A 17,321-nucleotide genomic window follows, 5' to 3' on the forward strand; every position below is an offset into this window, starting at 1 on the left:
AATACAGCCACTGCATCACATAAAACATATAGGCCTAGTAAAATAACAAAATAATAACACCAAAACACATACATTGGAGAACGAGGATACATATGCCATAATCCACAACTTAAAATGCAAGTACAAGGGTCTGACAAAAACAGGTGGCTAAGAAAAGATATGTTAACTGCAAAAGTATTAAAGTGAAGAATTAAGTTGAAAACCAGGATCCCTTTAGTCTCCAGCGCCACCATTTTCCAAAACTGCAACTTACCTGGAGTCTCCAGAAGTGCAAGGTGTCAGGCTCTCAAAGACTCAAGTTAGGTAAAGAATCCCAAAAAATGACCCCCCACTTAATAAGAATCACAAGCTAAAGTGTTTTTATAGGCTTTATAGACAGATATTGAGAGTGGCTCTTGAAGGACCAGCACCACATCTTGTTGTACTCCTGTTTGAATAATTAATCTTCCAGAATATGGCAGTTTTAGGAGTTCATTTTTAGTCCATCTCCTATCCTGAAGTCTAAAAAAATATGAAAATCGACGTGCCTAATAATTCTGCACGCACTGTATAAAAAAAGTACTTTGTGTTATTTAATAGCTTAATTACACGCACCTTGATTTCATTTGGTCCTCTAAACCACATCCACAATAAACTTCAACTCTGATCATTTTTAGGTCTAGAATAGATGTTTTATTTACAGCTTCTGAAATACAGTGGGGAAAAAATTTACAAGTTCACAGCTGTAAGCACCACCCAAATGACCAACATAGAGTTCAGACATTGCTATTTCTGTGCAACATTCTCGCTATTTGTACTCTAAAACAACAACACAAAATGTTGCTTACTTTAAGAGTATTGTTTACTCTCTGTTGAAAAATGTATATAGCTCTAACCATAATAAAACCGCTTGAGTCTGTCTCTGCATCTGTTGTAATTAACTGGAATAAAGTTTTTCATGGTAGGTATTTCTTATGCTAACATCATCTTATTTGCCTATTTCAGAGTTTTGATATGAGCAGACAGCCCTCTTTACAAGGTTTAATAACACTGAATGTGGTGTCAGATTATCCACAACACATGACAATGTTTGTTACATGAACACACCCTAAAACTTGAGTTTCAGCTATACGCCAATGAAGTAAAATACAAAAGATTTTTAAAAACAAACACTAAAGATATCATTCACACAACTCATTAAACAAAAGCTTTCATTCTGTACTGCAATGCTTGCTGTCTGGAGTAATCACAACAGCATAAGACAAAAAATGAAACCTAAAGTCCCTTGATATCCATCGTCAGAATGCTCTAATGAGGGTTTGCTGTACAGGTAAATGTAATATTCCGGTTTAAATGCAACAACCACAGAAAATAATTTAAATTCGCCCCCGAAAAAAACGTGTTGACAGTAACATGCTTACAATGGAGGCCTATAGTACAATTGTTCTAAACTAAGAGTCAAAATGATTATCTAAGCCAATGTTTTCGGCATTATTATTCAGCACTGACACTGATGACAAGTCCTTTAAGGGGTTCCCTGCTGCAAAAACACTGCTCAAATAATTTAACAATCATACAGTTTGCAGGGTTTAATCTGTATTTAACCCGGAACATTCATTTAAGTACAAGTATAAAACCGACAGGCTGAGCTTATACTATATGCATTATAAACCCAATGGAATTTCTTCAATGTAACAAATGTGCAGGAACTGTTATAAAACAAAGGCACCACATACGCAAGTCCCAGGACGTGACTGACACTTCACACGTACAAAACACACAAATAACGCCGGAAGGATACCAGCAAAGACATATTTGCACACGGATTTACAATAACATTTTACACTTCATAAATCACAGATATGACCCAAAACATTGCATTTGTTGAAACACTGGCTTTTCTATAGTCATAATTAATAATTACCATTGAAATAAACATGTCAAATCATGTTTCTAATAGTATTAGCAGCTGATTGTATGTCGACGTCATGCCTCAGGAGTTAGCATAGATAACAGTTCTTTGTGTTAAGTATTATTCCTGGAATTTCACCAGTAAAAGGACTCAGGAATGTTTTTTTTAATGGAATCACTGTTCTTTTACAACTTGTGCAATCATTACCTACTAGATTATGTAAGCATGGGGGAAAATAAAACAAATTACACATTGATGATTATGTCCTCTTCCTCGTCCCTGATATCCTCCGACAGGCCATCATGAGAGTGTCTGCTCTCTTCATCAATGCCACTGCCGTGTGGGCCGATGATGTACCGGTAGTCTCCACCAATAGCAAGAGCAGCTCCTGATGACACCATTAGCCAGTCCTTTTCGTCTTCCTCTATTCCCGCACACTGCCACGGTACCCCCCAAGAGGGATCCTCACTACTACGGGTCCCGACATCTGCCCCCGGCCCAGAGGCCTGTTCTTCATCCTCTTCCTCCAGGTTCACATACAGCAACGGCTCTTTTACAGGAGCTGGATTCAGCTTCGCCCACAAGAGCTCCAACTGGTCAATGAGGTGTTGGAAACTAGGACGGCACTTTGGGACAGGTGACCAACAGCTGTGCATGATTTCATAACTGGAAGTGAGAAAAGACAGAAATGTTTTTCAAATAGTAGAATGACTCTCTAAAAATGGTGTGGTTTTAAAGAGACATCACAATTGTTTTTTTGCTTCAGTTATTTATTTTGTTTGGGTTTGAGGATGTGCCCCCATTCTTTGTATTTTTGACTTTGAGTGGTTTGAAAAGAGGTCATGGCAATAAAATGAGAGTTTTGCAACTTTAGTACACTACTGTTCAAAATTTTAGGTTCAGTACGATTTTTTTTTAAACAATACTTTTACTCAGCACGGGTGCATTAAATTGATCAAAAGTGACATTAAAGATGGCTACATTACAAAAGATTTCTATTTCAAATAAATGCTGAACGTTCTATTAATCAAAGAATCATGAAATAAATACATTATGTTTTCCACAAAAAAAAAAAAGCTTTCAACATTGATAATATTCAGAACATTGATTGAGCACCAAATCAGCATTTTAAAATGATTTCTGAAGGATCATGTGACACTGAAGACCGGAGTAATGATGCTGAAAATCACAGGAATAAATTACATTTTAGAATATAGAAAAACAGTTATTTTAAATTATAATAAAATTTCATAATACTACTGCTTTTGCTTTATTTTTACGGTACTTTTCTGTATCAAATAAATGCAAACTTTATTTGTTCAAAGGAATGTATTTAGGACATTTATATATATATATATATATTAGTGCTTGGCAAATTAACGCAGGCGATTCATTTTTTCTGTTTGCCCAGCGTTACATTATATGATCATGCTCTTATTCATGTAAATGCTTTTAAACAATCTAAGCACGACAAGACAGAAGAGAATGCGCTGTATGTCAATGTTTTGTCTCTGTTGGTGCGTCTCAGTTCAGTAGTCAGGGCACTGATCAGGAAGTCGGCCACATTCATGTTCACAATATACTGATTCACCACCTAGGAAGCTAGGGCGCTAATCGAGGGACACTCTGATCTCGCGCGCGCCAGTATCCTGCACACATCGAGTTCTCTTTCGCTCTTGAACAAAATATAACAACACCACAGAGAATTTGACCAAAATGCCAGTTGTGTCAAGTATTCTCATAATAGGAGTCTCAAATTAGTTAAATAACAACTTAAATGAACTAAGAAAATGAGATGAGCAGGGCTGCGCGTCAGATCCGCGTCATGTTCGGCAGCGGCCGATCTTAACGTGACAGCAGCACTGATGATGTCTGTCATTAATGTTCATCAAAGAACAACGGGAACAGAGAAAATTGTAGCTTTAATGATGATTAATCTATATTTAATTTAATATTTATGCAGTTAAGAAAGGTGTTGGTGCTTCAATTTCTGTGTAGACTATGTCTAACAGGGAAGGCCATGGGTAAATAATATAACATTTATTATAATGTTTATATAATGGGTTATGTAAAGATTGTTTTAAAGGTCCCATGGCATGGATTTTTTTATTTTATTTTATAATGTATTCTGAGGTGTACTTATATTGTTAGTATGATTTTTACATCATAAAATGTCATAATTTAGAAATAAAAGGCATTTTTTCTATACTGATGTTTGCCCTCTGGCTGAATGCCCTGTTTCAAGGGGCGTGTCTGCTGTGAGACTTCAGTAAAAACACCCACTGTTGTGATTGGCTGACATCTTTGCATTTTAAATGAGAATCAGATCTTGTAGCGGAGGGGGTGTGGTTTAACAAGGTCTGCCAGAGAGACGGATGGACCTGAGTTCACTTCTCATCAGTTCTCTCAGCACGACTCAGTTCAGTGAACTGTTGTAGTTACAGCATATACTTTAGGTTATTAGTTTATTTCTAGTTGGAGGGACTGTCACCCATGTCAGAAAGTAAGTAACTTTAGTAAATTATGGATCAGCGCTGACTCGAGACGCGAACCGTTTAGAACGATTCAGTCCGATTTGGTGAACTAAAAAGAACCGGTTCAAAAGAATGATTAGTTCGTGAACCGGACATCACGGACCAGAGACGGAGTGATTGCTAGTTGTGAGAGTGCTGTCAGCGCGAGTTTACTGTGTTTGTATCTGAGAGTTCTGAATAAACACGAGTCCCAGTCACACCGAGCCCGTCTTCCTCCTTTTTCTACCAACTTTGTAACACATGTAATGTACCATTACAGCTGTCGAGATGAACGAGTTACAAGTAATAGTTGATTATAGCATTATTTTTTTTATATTTTCCCATCATATGAAAAGCGTCAGTGACGCGCAATGAGTACACAACGCAAACAAAGACACAACAGTGCAGTAATCGAATGTAATCCAGTTTATTGTGGGGATAGCTGGCTAGCCTAGCCCGGATACCCAGCGCTTACCCCCCGTCTGCTTAATCTCGCTCAGTGTATGGCGCCTCCGCTGTGGGCCAGATGCAGTACTTGGGGTCGGTGATGTTGAAGGCCGACTGGTCATTGCAGCCCGAGCTTCGGTGTGTGTGAGGTTTATCTCTAAAGATGTGGCTTTGCCGATGTTGAGCAGAAACTCACGACTGTATGCACATTTTAGAACAGATAGACGCGACGAGGACGTACAAAAACACAGACTCACAAGATAGAAAACACGAAAACACCATTCTGTCGGGAGAGAAGCCGCAGCGTGTGCACGAATAAAGTTCTGTGTGAACTTGAATAATTAGCTACACATTAGAAATCACTGATCACAGATCAGAAGGAACTGAAAAAAGACTTCTGTTTTCATTTGTACATCCAAACACTGAGAAAGTGCCAGCATTCACTCGTTCACAAGCTATGATCTCTCGAGGACAAACAAATATGGCGCTCGCATGGGCGTGCCAAATTCTCTGGGCGGAGGAAAGGGAGGTAACTGTTCCTGTTATGATGTCATAACAGGGAAATTCAAGATCAGCTCGTCTGAGCTGTCATTTTCTCAAAGGCAGAGAAAGACAGCCAGAACTCGGTTTACACCGATCAAAATTTCTAGCCACTTGCAGTAGGGATAACCTCACCCTGGAGAGGATTGTGAAACAAAACCCATTCAAAAATGTGGGGGAGATTCACAAAGAGTGGACTGAAGCTGGAGTCAGTGCTTCAAGAACCACAGACGTATGCAAGACATGGGTTTCAGCTGTCACATTCCTTGTGTAATGCCACTCTTGAACAACAGACAGCGTCAGAAGCGTCTCGCCTGAAAAAGGACTGAACTGCTGCTGAGTGGTCCAAAGTTATGTTCTCTGATGAAAGTACATTTTGCATTCCCTTTGGAAATCAGGGTCCCAGAGTCTGGAGAAAGAGAGGACAGGCACACAATCCACGTTGCTTGAGGTCCAGTGTAAAGTTTCCACAGTCAGTGATGGTTTGGGGTGCCATGTCATCTGCTGGTGTTGGCCCGCTGTGTTTTCTGAGGTTCAAGGTCAACGCAGCCGTATACCAGGAAGTTTTAGAGCACTTCATGCTTCCTGCTGCTGACCAACTTTATAGAGATGCGGATTTCATTTTCCAACAGGACTTGGAACCTGCACACAGTGCCAAAGCAACCAGTACCTGGTTTAAGGACCATGGTATCCCTGTTCTTAATTGCCCAGCAAACTCGCCTGACCTTAACTCCATAGAAAATCTATGGGGTATTGTGACGAGGAAGATGCGATATGCCAGACCCAACAATGCAGAAGAGCTGAAGGCCACTATCAGAGCAACCTGGGCTCTCATAACACCTGAGCAGTGCCACAGACTGATCGACTCCCTGCCACGAAGCATTGCTGCAGTAATTCAGGCAAAAGGAGCCCCAAATAAATATTGAGTGCTGTACATGCTCATACTTTTCATGTTCATACTTTTCAGTTGGCCAAGATTTCTAAAAATCCTCTTTGTATTGGTCTTAAGTAATATTTAAATTTTCTGAGATACTGAATTTGGGATTTTCCTTAGTTGCCAGTTATAATCACCAAAATTAAAAGAAATAAACATTTGAAATATATCAGTCTGTGAGTAATGAATGAATAGAATATACAAGTTTCACTTTTTGAATGGAATTAGTGAAATAAATCAACTTTTTGATGATATTCTAATTATAATGACCAGCACCTATATATATATATATATATATATATATAATATATATAATATATATAATATATATATATATATATATATATATATATATATATATATATATATATATATATATATATATATATATATATATATATATATATATATATATATATAGTAAACCAAAACAACTTACATGTCACTAGGGCAATCCGGAGGCTGCTTGAGTCTTTCTCCTTTGATAAGATACTCATAGATCTCCGAGTTCTCCACCCCTGGGTAAGGTGTTTGACCTTTAGTCATGATCTCCCACATGGTCACACCAAATGCCCACTAAAAAAAACACACACACCAAAAAATCAGTACCAGCCCTAGTAAACACATTAAAGAAATCATAAACATTTTTGTTTTCCGATATTGTATGATTACATTTAATTTTATGGTTTTATAGTACATTATTACATGACTCGGTAACACTTTATAATAAGTATACAGTAATAAAGTACTTACAAATCATTCAACTATTAGTTTATAGCAGAGCCGGACAGTAGAGAGGGATTTTTAGTCTGCTTAAGTACATTTTTCAAGTGAAAAGAGTTTTTCTTTGGAAAACTTTTACTTCCCAACATTCCAAAGCATAATATTTAAATTTTTACTGCACGTTTCATATTGAATATAATTTAATCCTTAATTACATAAAAAAATGTAGTACTTTCTTACTTTTACTCAAGTAAACACGAGTAAGTACAATTAAGAAAGTACTAAATTTTGAATGTAATTAAGTATTAAAAGGTAAAAAAAAATTTTTTTTAAGTTTTTTAAAATGTGGTGCAGTAAAAAGAACAACATTATGCTTTGGAATGTAGTGAAGTAAAAGGTTTTCCAAAAACACATTTTTCACTATTGTATTTCACTACTGTCCACCTCTGGTTTAAAGATTATTCATAGTTTACATATTTTAGTCTCTACATTGTTAATATATTACTAGGCTATATATAAATAGTGAGTTCTTTATTAATTGTCACTGTAATTAACACAATTATTATAGTAAAGGAATTATTAATTGGTTATTAACATCAAATAGTTCTCACTTTAGATTAGGTCACAGAAAATAGGGAAAATGTTATTAATTAAGTGCTTTAAACCAACCTTTATTAGACATTAATTGCATTCATATTCAGTGTTCCTTAAAATGTTTACAAATACATTAAGCACACACGCACATATGTGGTTTACAGGGATCCTCCATAGGTATAACAGTTTTTATACTGTACATATTGTATATTCTCTCCCCTTACACTAAACCTACCACTAAACCTACCCATCACAGAAAAATATATAAAGGAACACTTAATACTAATGCAATTAATGTCTAATAAAGGTTATTTTACTTTAAATCACTAAATTAATGACATTTTCCGTGACCTAATCTAAAATGAGAAATATTTATGGTTAATAAGCTGTTAACAACAACGCATAAAAAAAAATCTCTTTACATATGAGCTAATTAAACAATAATAATGCGGTTAATTACAGTGACAATGTATGAAAAACTCACTATTTGTATTTAGCATATACATATATTAATAATAAAGAGACTACAATATATTAATTATGAATCAACTTTCAACTAATAGCCGAAAAGCATTATTTTTCTATTATCACTGTAAAGCTTCTTTGAAACAATATGTATTGTATAAAGTGATATATAAATAAAGGTGACTTGACTTGACTAATATTTTGTTAAAGTCCCAGTGAACCGGAAGTTGCAAGTGCTGTGACACATTTCCAAGTGAAACAGAATATTGAATAGAGAGATGGAATATTTTTTTCTGTGTATTAACTTGCACAGATTAATTGTTCATCCTAAAACCTGTAATGTATGCTAAAAATGTACATAAAATGTTGATTTCATGAGGACTTTAATGATTTGTATTACTGTATACTTATTATAAAGTGTTACCCATGGCTCGCTGGGATACTAGATTCTGATTACAATATAATTTTGTGGTCAAATATTTTTATATAATGACTGCTAAACTGTATAATTAACAGTTGTCCTGATTCCAAACTGATAGTTCTGATCTGCTAGTTTCAAATTCAAACTCACATAACTCTGAACAAGAATATTGTTCTTCTCTTATAATAAAATGGTTTACAACTAAAATCAATATGTCATGTCCATTTATTTATTAATTGAGTAAATAACCACGTTGCTTCCCATTGGGGTCTGGCTTACCCTATGCAAAAATGATAAGATAACAGTATTATCTATTACTTACAGTACAATACAGTATCTCACTAGTAATATTAAAGAAATAATGTATAAGACGAATGGTGTTCATTACCACATCACTCTGTGATGTGTAGACATTGTCTGCTAGGCTTTCCAAAGCGATCCACTTCACAGGCAACTTAGAGACAGACCCTTGTCTATAGTAGTCGCCGCTGTAGATTTTCTTTGAGAGACCAAAATCTGCTACACACACGCTCATGTTTTCATTCAACCTAAAAATAAAGATGCATGACATTTTACTGCAGCTAGAGAGTTAACATAAAATGTTACACATCATTTGGATAGTTTACATGCCCATCAGTAAATCATGTTCCTTTTAGCTGACTGGGGGAAAAAAACGCACATGCAGTTGCGAGCAGCCAAATCCCTATGGATGATGTTTTTGTTGCTCAGATACTCCATCCCTCGAGCAATATCCAGCATGAACTGGATAAGAATCTGCTGAGAGACGGCCTATAAAAAAACAAGAGATAACTTTAGAACATCTACAAACAAGGAATGGACCAAATAATGGAGTGTGTGAGGAATTGACAGGAAAAACGTACAAATGGTTCATCTCCGAGCCGTGACATGAGAAGAAATGTGTGGAGATCTCCATGTTTCATAAAGGGCAGGATCACCATAGGAACAGGTAGCCGTTGCTGGGCTCTCCTGTGCAGACTCACACCTGTGGGAGCAAATTCACAACCATGTTGAAGTAGAATCTTCTAGTGAGTCCTGCTGGATAATCTCCATGTCAAAATGGAAAGGAACTTCATTGACTTGTGTGATCTATTTGAATTTGCCCCATATGTTAAAGCACATAGATTCTGAACTCAAGGCCTAGCAACGGAAATGTGTCCACTAACCAATAAGCGGAATGACATTGGGATGATGGAAGTCTTTCATATAGGCAGCCTCTTTCAGACATTGCTCAATGTCACTGGATGAGTTAATGTCAGCTGTAAGAGCACAGAGAGAGATGTATTAATGCACAGAAACAATGACAACACCAATACCATGGTTCATAGACATCCAACTGCTCATTAAACTAATCATTTTAGATGTACACTTACTTTTTAGGACTTTCACAGCAACCTTCTGCCCAGAGTTATTCTCCGATTTAAGAAAAGCTTCTCTCACAGAGCCAAACTCACCTAGGAAACAATTAAAATTGACATTTTGACAGAAATGAACATAGTTTTTGAAGGTAAAAACTCACAAAAAAAAGTCGCTGTTTGAATTTAAATGATCACTGCTGTAATGATCCAGTCATAGGATCTTAAGCATTTGTCTATTATGTTTCTAGCTTGTAATATGTTTGGCAACAGTTCTTCTAACACTAATTGATTTCTTAAACAACCATGTAGGAAGACACATCATGGCCATATTCCAGAATGACAATGTCAAGATTCACCAGGCTCAAATTGTGAAACACACTCATCAAGGTTTTGGCCGGGCAGTGGGCCTCATTCATGAAACTTTCGTAAATATATGAGCAAATTCCGAGTCATTTGCTTGTAAAATGGACATTTACAAAAACTCTCCTCCAGATTCACAAACGCTTCGTATACCACGGATTTGGTAGTTAAATGTGTGTATATTAATGAATTCCAAACATTCGTAAATAGGACTCGCGTGCACGCTCATTCATAATTAGCATAATCCCCGCCCATGAGTTACAACAGCAAATGACGTTTGCAGGAACGCTGTGGAATCTTCTGGACTTCTTTCTCAGGTTTGGCTCCAGTATATTACATAAACGCTAAAGAGACTAATTGACTATATGCCTAGCAATAAATATTCAATTATCATGTGTCCGTCAAAGCATTTTAGCCAGCTAAAAATGCCTGGTGCTCTTCTGAAAACGGCCAGCTGGTGGCGCTTGAAAGCGCTTTGCAAGGGCAGCGTTTTTCCATCTGAGATACTTTGATTGCTATGAATATGATACTAGTAACACATTACTGCCATGGATATTCTGGATCTCATTTTGAAGAATATTACTGAATATAAAAAATGCAGTAAAAAGCAGTATTAACTTCTCCATTATTGTTGTTCAGTCGGTGTACAAGTGGGATGATTGGTCAGTGTAGTTTTTGTCCCGCCCCTACTCCACTGTGATTGGACGGCCGGGTAAAAAATGACACTGATGAGCGCTGCCTATTACCCAACGTTGAACAGTAAAAAAAAAAAAAAAAAAAAGACGTAGCAAATCAACTCTTGAAATATTATTATGGTACATTGTGCATCAAAATGCAATATTGTCAGTTTGCCTAAATTAGAACACAGAACGTTCAAATGTTTTACATACCATTTACACGTGGTAGGGAGCAGGTGTACATTTCTTTCGTACCAACTAACATTTTGAAAATATGAACATTTTCATGAATCCGAAAATTTACGTCAGAGCGGCTTTACGAACGATTTACACACAAATTTGTTCTTCTCGTGTTTCATGAATGAGGCCCATATATATATATATTAGGGATGCCACAATTCTCAATATAATATTGAACCGTTTGGTACGGCATTCACGGTTCAATACGCGCTTGTGAATTGCAGGTTTTTTCGGTTTTGCATTCAAAGGGTAACTTCAGTGATTTGGCATTAAGCTTCGTATTTAAACTGGGTCATTTATGCAGTAGAAATGTGAAATTATTTTTGAATTTGGTGACTTCTAGACTGAGAAAAGACAGAAAATGTATCTTTGTCTCATGTGGATGAAAGACAACAACTCCTAGAATGCACTTGCTTCGCTGCCCTACGAGGCCACTCCGTACACTGTCGTTTTGATCTTCATAGTAATACAATCATTTCGTTCAGTTAGAGAATAAACACTAACTGAACTAAACTGAACGCATCTTTTCAATAAAGTGTGAGCCGAACGAAAGTCACGGCACAGACGCAGCAGTGTCAGATTTCATTCCTCACGAAGAGCTGAGCAGAACTGAGGTAACGTTAAGCGCCAGTCTGGCACGTTTTCAGATCGCATATGGAAGCTAAACTATCACAGGAATTCATTGAAAAGTTGAAACACTCACTTTACTCTGCACCGCTCCGTTATTATGATTGTCCGTGCGGCCGTCTGTGTCTTACATTCTGTGCGTGAGATCTCTCCCCTATGGGCGGGTTGAAAACACGCAGAACAGCTCCATCTAGTGGCTGTAGTCTTTAGCCTCTGGCCAAAAAATCCTCCGATGACGCAAAATGACAATATTAGCCTCTGGACAAAATATCCTCCGATGACGCAAAATGACAATATTTGTGTCATCGGAGGAATTTTTCCAGAAATAAAATGCATAATTCTCTCGTCTCAGGGGGATATGAGGGGGGAAAGTACCATAATTTGAATATACTACCGGGTTTCTAATGATACAAAGCCTAATGCTAAATCACTGAAGTTACCCTTTAATTAATTATTTTTCTACAAATTCTATCATTTGCCTCCATCCCTTTATGGTCGGTAGCAGCAGATCTTAAAGTGACAGCAGCCTAATAAATCAGTTGCTGTGATGTGTCATTAATGTTAGTTTAAATAGCAAAGGCTTTAATAAGGATTCATCTATATTTCATTTATAATTTATGTAGTTAAGACTGTAAAGTGTTAGCTAACTTTATTCAATTTCTGCATATTGATTATATATGAAGGCCACAGGTAAACATGACATTTATTATAATGGATTTATGTGAAGATTGTTTTAAGTTCACTTAAATTAGAAGTTATTTTTTAAAGCCTAATAAATGTTGAGATTGATAGCTTTAAATTATACTGTAATGTTGAATGTCAATAATTAATGTTTAAAAAAAAAATAATTTAATTGAGACATCAGTAGCCGTATTAATATCAGTGATACTGGCCTTCATTCATAAAAAGATACCATTAAACTTTAAATTGTTTCTGCATTAATTTGGAGAGTAACTGTTACATCATTATAATATAAAAAAACGTGTTTTTAAATCGCGATTAAATGTGATTAATTACAAACAAAATTTTTTTGATTAATTAATTGGTTTTTTTTTAATCGATTGACAGCACTACAATTTTATGTTACAATTAAGACATGTGAGGTTTACTTGAGTCTTTTCCCAACAACAACAAAAAAGAAACTAAAATGAGCATCCAAGTCATAATGTACCTTTTCCAAGCATTCGTCCCAGAGTTAAAAGCCTTTCAGAGATGAGAACATCCTGTAACTTGGCCTTTAAATCACTGTTGATTCCTAGACTGTCCACTGGAGGGATACAGAGTCGAAATTCATCATTTCCTGCCAAACAAGTACTGTAGGATGTCAATGATGGTTCAGTCTAGTGTGGCAGCAACATGTACACTTACATGTGGATTCGGGGAGCTCAGGGAACTGCCTGTTGAAGGACCTAGCAGCTGTAAAGGAAACTGGTACTTCTGTTCCTGGAGCTGCGAATGCAGACCTGCAAACAAAAAAAATTGTTACAAAATTACCCATATTTCACAGTCTTAAAAGACATCTTAGAAATCCATTTGACCACAAACTGACCAACACATGCAAAACTCACAAACTACATCATGACTAAAACTGAAAAAAAAAAATGGACTTAAAGGGTAAGTTCACGCAAAAATGAAAATAATGTAATTTATTACTCACCCTCATGCCGTTCCATACCCGTAAGACCTCTGTTCATCTTTGGAACACAAATGAAGATATTTTTGTTGAAATCCGATGGCTCAGTGAGGCCTCCATAGGGAGCAAAGCAATTTACACTCTCAAGATCCATTAATGTACTAAAAACATATTTAAATCAGTCCATGTGAGTACAGTGGTTCAAATATCAATATTATAAAGCGACGATAATATATTTGGTGCGCCAAAAAAACCCAAAATAACGACTTATATAGTAATAACCGATTTCAAAACACTGCTTCATGAAGCTTCGGAGCGTATCAAATCAGCAAGTCGATTCAGTGGTTCGGAGCGCCAAAGTCACGTGATTTCAGCAGTTTGGCGGTTTGACACGCGATCCGAATCATGATTCGACTCGCTGATTCATAACGGATCGAAGCTTCATGAAGCAGTGTTTTGAAATCGGTTATCACTATATAAGTCGTTATTTCGTTAGTCGTTTTTTTTTGAAGCACCAAAAATATTCTCGTCGCTTTATAATATTAATATTGAACCACTGTACTCACATGGACTGATTTAAATATGTTTTTAGGACATTAATGGATCTTGAGAGTGTAAACTGCTTTGCTCCCTATGGAGGCCTCACTGAGCCATCAGATTTCAACAAAAATATCTTAATTTGTGTTCCGAAGATGAACGGAGGTCTTACGGGTGTGGGCATGAGGGTGAGTAATAAATTACATTATTTTCATTTTTGGGTGAACTAACCCTTTAAGTTCTTGGATATAAACTTGATGTCCAGTTTTCATTGATTTTGAGCATAATTGATACAAACTTGACTCTGAAAGTCGAAGAGATCAGATTTCAGTCCTATTCCAGACAAAATGTGTAGTTACTGCATTTTGGGCAACAAATTTGTAATAATACCTACATACCCAAACTGGGTCTCTTTGCCTCTGTTGCGAACCAGTACAATCAATAGGAGTCCCACCATGGTGGCCACAAGAAGGCCAAAAAGAAGCCCCACCCACATGTGGCCCCTCTGGGTCTGAGCCTGTATAGCTGAAAGGACACAACGAGAGTGTTAATCAACATTTCTGCTCAAAAGCGCCTGAAGCTACACCATTCCTGCATAATAAGCAGCAAATACACACACACACACACACACACACACACACACACACACACACACACACAGTGGCTCATAGAGTGATGCATTATGTGAAAATGCAGTCACAGAAAAGCTGCAGTGACAGACAGTGGACAAACCTGACACGGGCATCACAAGAATAGGCTGACTCCATGGGCCACATCCTGCCTTTGTGCACACAGCAACCTGGAAGGTGGCGTTAAAGAATCGCCCTGCACCCGAGAGATGGGCAACGTTGTCCTTAAACAGTAAGGGATCCTATAGAGACAGAAAACAAAATATGGATAAAAGTTAAGGGTGGCTCTCTTGACTATTATCAGTAAAAAAAAAGATGAATAATTATTATTAATACAGTTCTTTATACAATCCAACTCATTTCAAAGCAGTTTCACAGTAACAAACTGGAATTGTTCACACCAAGGTAACGATAACTATATTATACGTTTTAAAGGGGTCATGAATTGAGAAATCAACTTTTCATTCAGCCTTTGACATATAAAAGTTAATCGTGATATAAGAATATCCTGTAAGTTTCGGAGCTGAAATCATCCTTATAAGTCAAAGAAAAGCTTTTATTGACACCAGGCCCAGCAAACGCTTGATCTCAGAATGTGCCAGGCTGTGACGTCAGAGTGTGGGGAACCGCCCCCTCAACAGAAGAATAAGAACGCCTAATTCTGTAGCCCCACCCACCTACTCGTGGAGCCAAACGGATCGCGCTACCGAGCAATAAACATGCCGAAGATAGCAAGATATTGCGCTGTGCCTGGTTGTGATAGAACACAATCGCTGCATTCCTTCGAATTCTAATATTAGGAATGTGTGGTTGAACTGTATTTTTAATGAAGTTCCAGCTCACATGCGTAAGACATTGCACGTTTGTTCGCTTCATTTCACCGCGGAATCGTTTGTCGATTGGTCGAGACTGGATTTGCAGACATACTGAGATTAAAACACAATGCTGTGCCTTCTATATTGGATCCGACAGGAATGGTGCAACACACTTATGTGAGTAATTTTTTTTTTAATATATATGTGATAGTATTGCATTGTTACAGATCGTTTGATATCTACTGCGGAAGTTTTGAAACATGCTGATTTGTCTGCACTGAAGTTTTGCTGATGCACATACTTGGCGTGCGTGTGTGTGTTAGTGATGCGCGGTACGCGGATATTTTCACAGTTCGGGCGGGCCAAGTAATAAAAAAATAGCATTCATATTAATTGCGGGTGAATGAGAGATAAATAATTGTGTACGTTTGATAAAGACATTTTGCGAGCCCTGCGGATTCCGGTTGTTTCTCCACATTGGAAATTTACAAAACAAAACCCCACATGTACTGATGGGGGAGCCGGAACTCATTATTATGCAAAACTGTTATCCAATCATAGCAGTGGGCGTTTTCTTCAAAGTCTTTAGTGCGGCACGCCCATAAAAAACGAGCGTTCCAGGAGAGAGACTCAAAACCAGGGCAGATAATAGCCTATTACTTATTCATTATGATGTTTTTGAATGTAAAAACCACGCAAACGTCATAAGTTGACCTCAAACAACAGTATAATTTTTTTTAAAAAAGCCAGTTCATGACCCCTTTAATAATAAATTATAATTCTATATGAATAATGGAGACGAAACTGTAATCATAATGACAGGAGAAGGATATCCTTGAAATCACTTTCAGAATGTTTTTTTTCAATAAAAAAAACAATACAAAACATTGCCAGCCAATCAGAATCCATCTTGCTTTAAAAGGCTTGAGTATTTAAAGTGGCAGACGACATAACTGCAGCACGTGCTTATAATGAACTGAACATTATTGCTCTTGGTATAGACTTGGTCGGCGTCGTGTCATAGCTGGGAGCATGGCGTGGGGGCGGAGTCGACGTGGGGTAAAACAGTCCATTCCCCCACAATGTAAATGCATGGGGTTAACCCAGTTTAGCCTGTGTAGAATCCCTTTTGCCGCTCGAAGAAGAAGGATACATAGAAAAACCGAGCCATATTGGGTCAGATTGTCCGTACAGTATCTGTGACTGATAAACGACCTAACGGAATCAATGGCCAGAGGTGTAATTTTCTCATCAAAATACATGCTGCTCCGCCGACCCCCATATAGGCATGACATGCCTACTTCATAAATCATCTTTCGATGAAGACGTTAATTCAGTGTTCCTGCATTTAATGGATTAAAAGTATGTATTGCATACATTTAACGTTTTAAAATGATCATAACACGTGTCTTGTGCTATGAAATTGACATGTCAGTGTCACAATATTACAATATTAGTGTCACAATATTATTAGAATTACTGACAATAGCAAAGTTTTTTTTATTTACTTTTTTATAGCAACCATCGTGATTTATGAAGTAGCCAAGCTATTATGTCGTGTAATATTTGTGGGAGCAGCTGCATTTTGACGAGAAAATTGTCATACATATAATGTGACTATCAGCTTGAAGAACCAACATGAGCCCAGCCCTTCCCATCATGAAATAAAGAAGACTTTTTAATGTTTTGTACATTAATAACCTCACGCATTATGTGGCTATGTGATCGCTCATCGTGAAAAACTGCTTTAACAATAAATTGAGTCCTGTGACAAGTATGACTTTATTGCCGTTTTGTTCAACAAACTTTTGCCATTGCAATTAGTGAAATCTCTTTTTTTAATCTTTACAAAAATACCAGCATCATGTAGTGCAAATGTTTAATTGTAATGGACTTATT

The 17,321-nt window shown here is 37.0% G+C and overlaps 1 protein-coding gene across 2 annotated transcripts in view; it reads right to left on the bottom strand.

The window, feature by feature from the left end:
- Positions 1 to 654: 654 nt before the first annotated feature.
- The window catches only part of tyro3 (TYRO3 protein tyrosine kinase), a 46,359-nt gene continuing 29,692 nt past the window's right edge, over positions 655 to 17,321 (bottom strand). For both annotated transcript variants that reach the window (XM_079833726.1, XM_079833727.1), the window contains 11 exons: positions 14,711 to 14,849; positions 14,377 to 14,503; positions 13,177 to 13,271; positions 12,980 to 13,075; positions 9,920 to 10,000; positions 9,713 to 9,805; positions 9,410 to 9,531; positions 9,208 to 9,317; positions 8,917 to 9,076; positions 6,765 to 6,901; positions 655 to 2,557 (listed from right to left, as the gene is read on the bottom strand). In XM_079833726.1, coding sequence (XP_079689852.1) covers positions 2,137 to 2,557; positions 6,765 to 6,901; positions 8,917 to 9,076; positions 9,208 to 9,317; positions 9,410 to 9,531; positions 9,713 to 9,805; positions 9,920 to 10,000; positions 12,980 to 13,075; positions 13,177 to 13,271; positions 14,377 to 14,503; positions 14,711 to 14,849 — 1,581 coding nt within the window. In that variant the 3' untranslated portion in view covers positions 655 to 2,136. The remainder of the gene's footprint in view (positions 2,558 to 6,764; positions 6,902 to 8,916; positions 9,077 to 9,207; positions 9,318 to 9,409; positions 9,532 to 9,712; positions 9,806 to 9,919; positions 10,001 to 12,979; positions 13,076 to 13,176; positions 13,272 to 14,376; positions 14,504 to 14,710; positions 14,850 to 17,321) is intronic.

This window comes from Gobio gobio (assembly GCF_949357685.1).
Source record: "Gobio gobio genome assembly, chromosome: 13".
NCBI classification, from domain to species: domain Eukaryota; kingdom Metazoa; phylum Chordata; class Actinopteri; order Cypriniformes; family Gobionidae; genus Gobio; species Gobio gobio.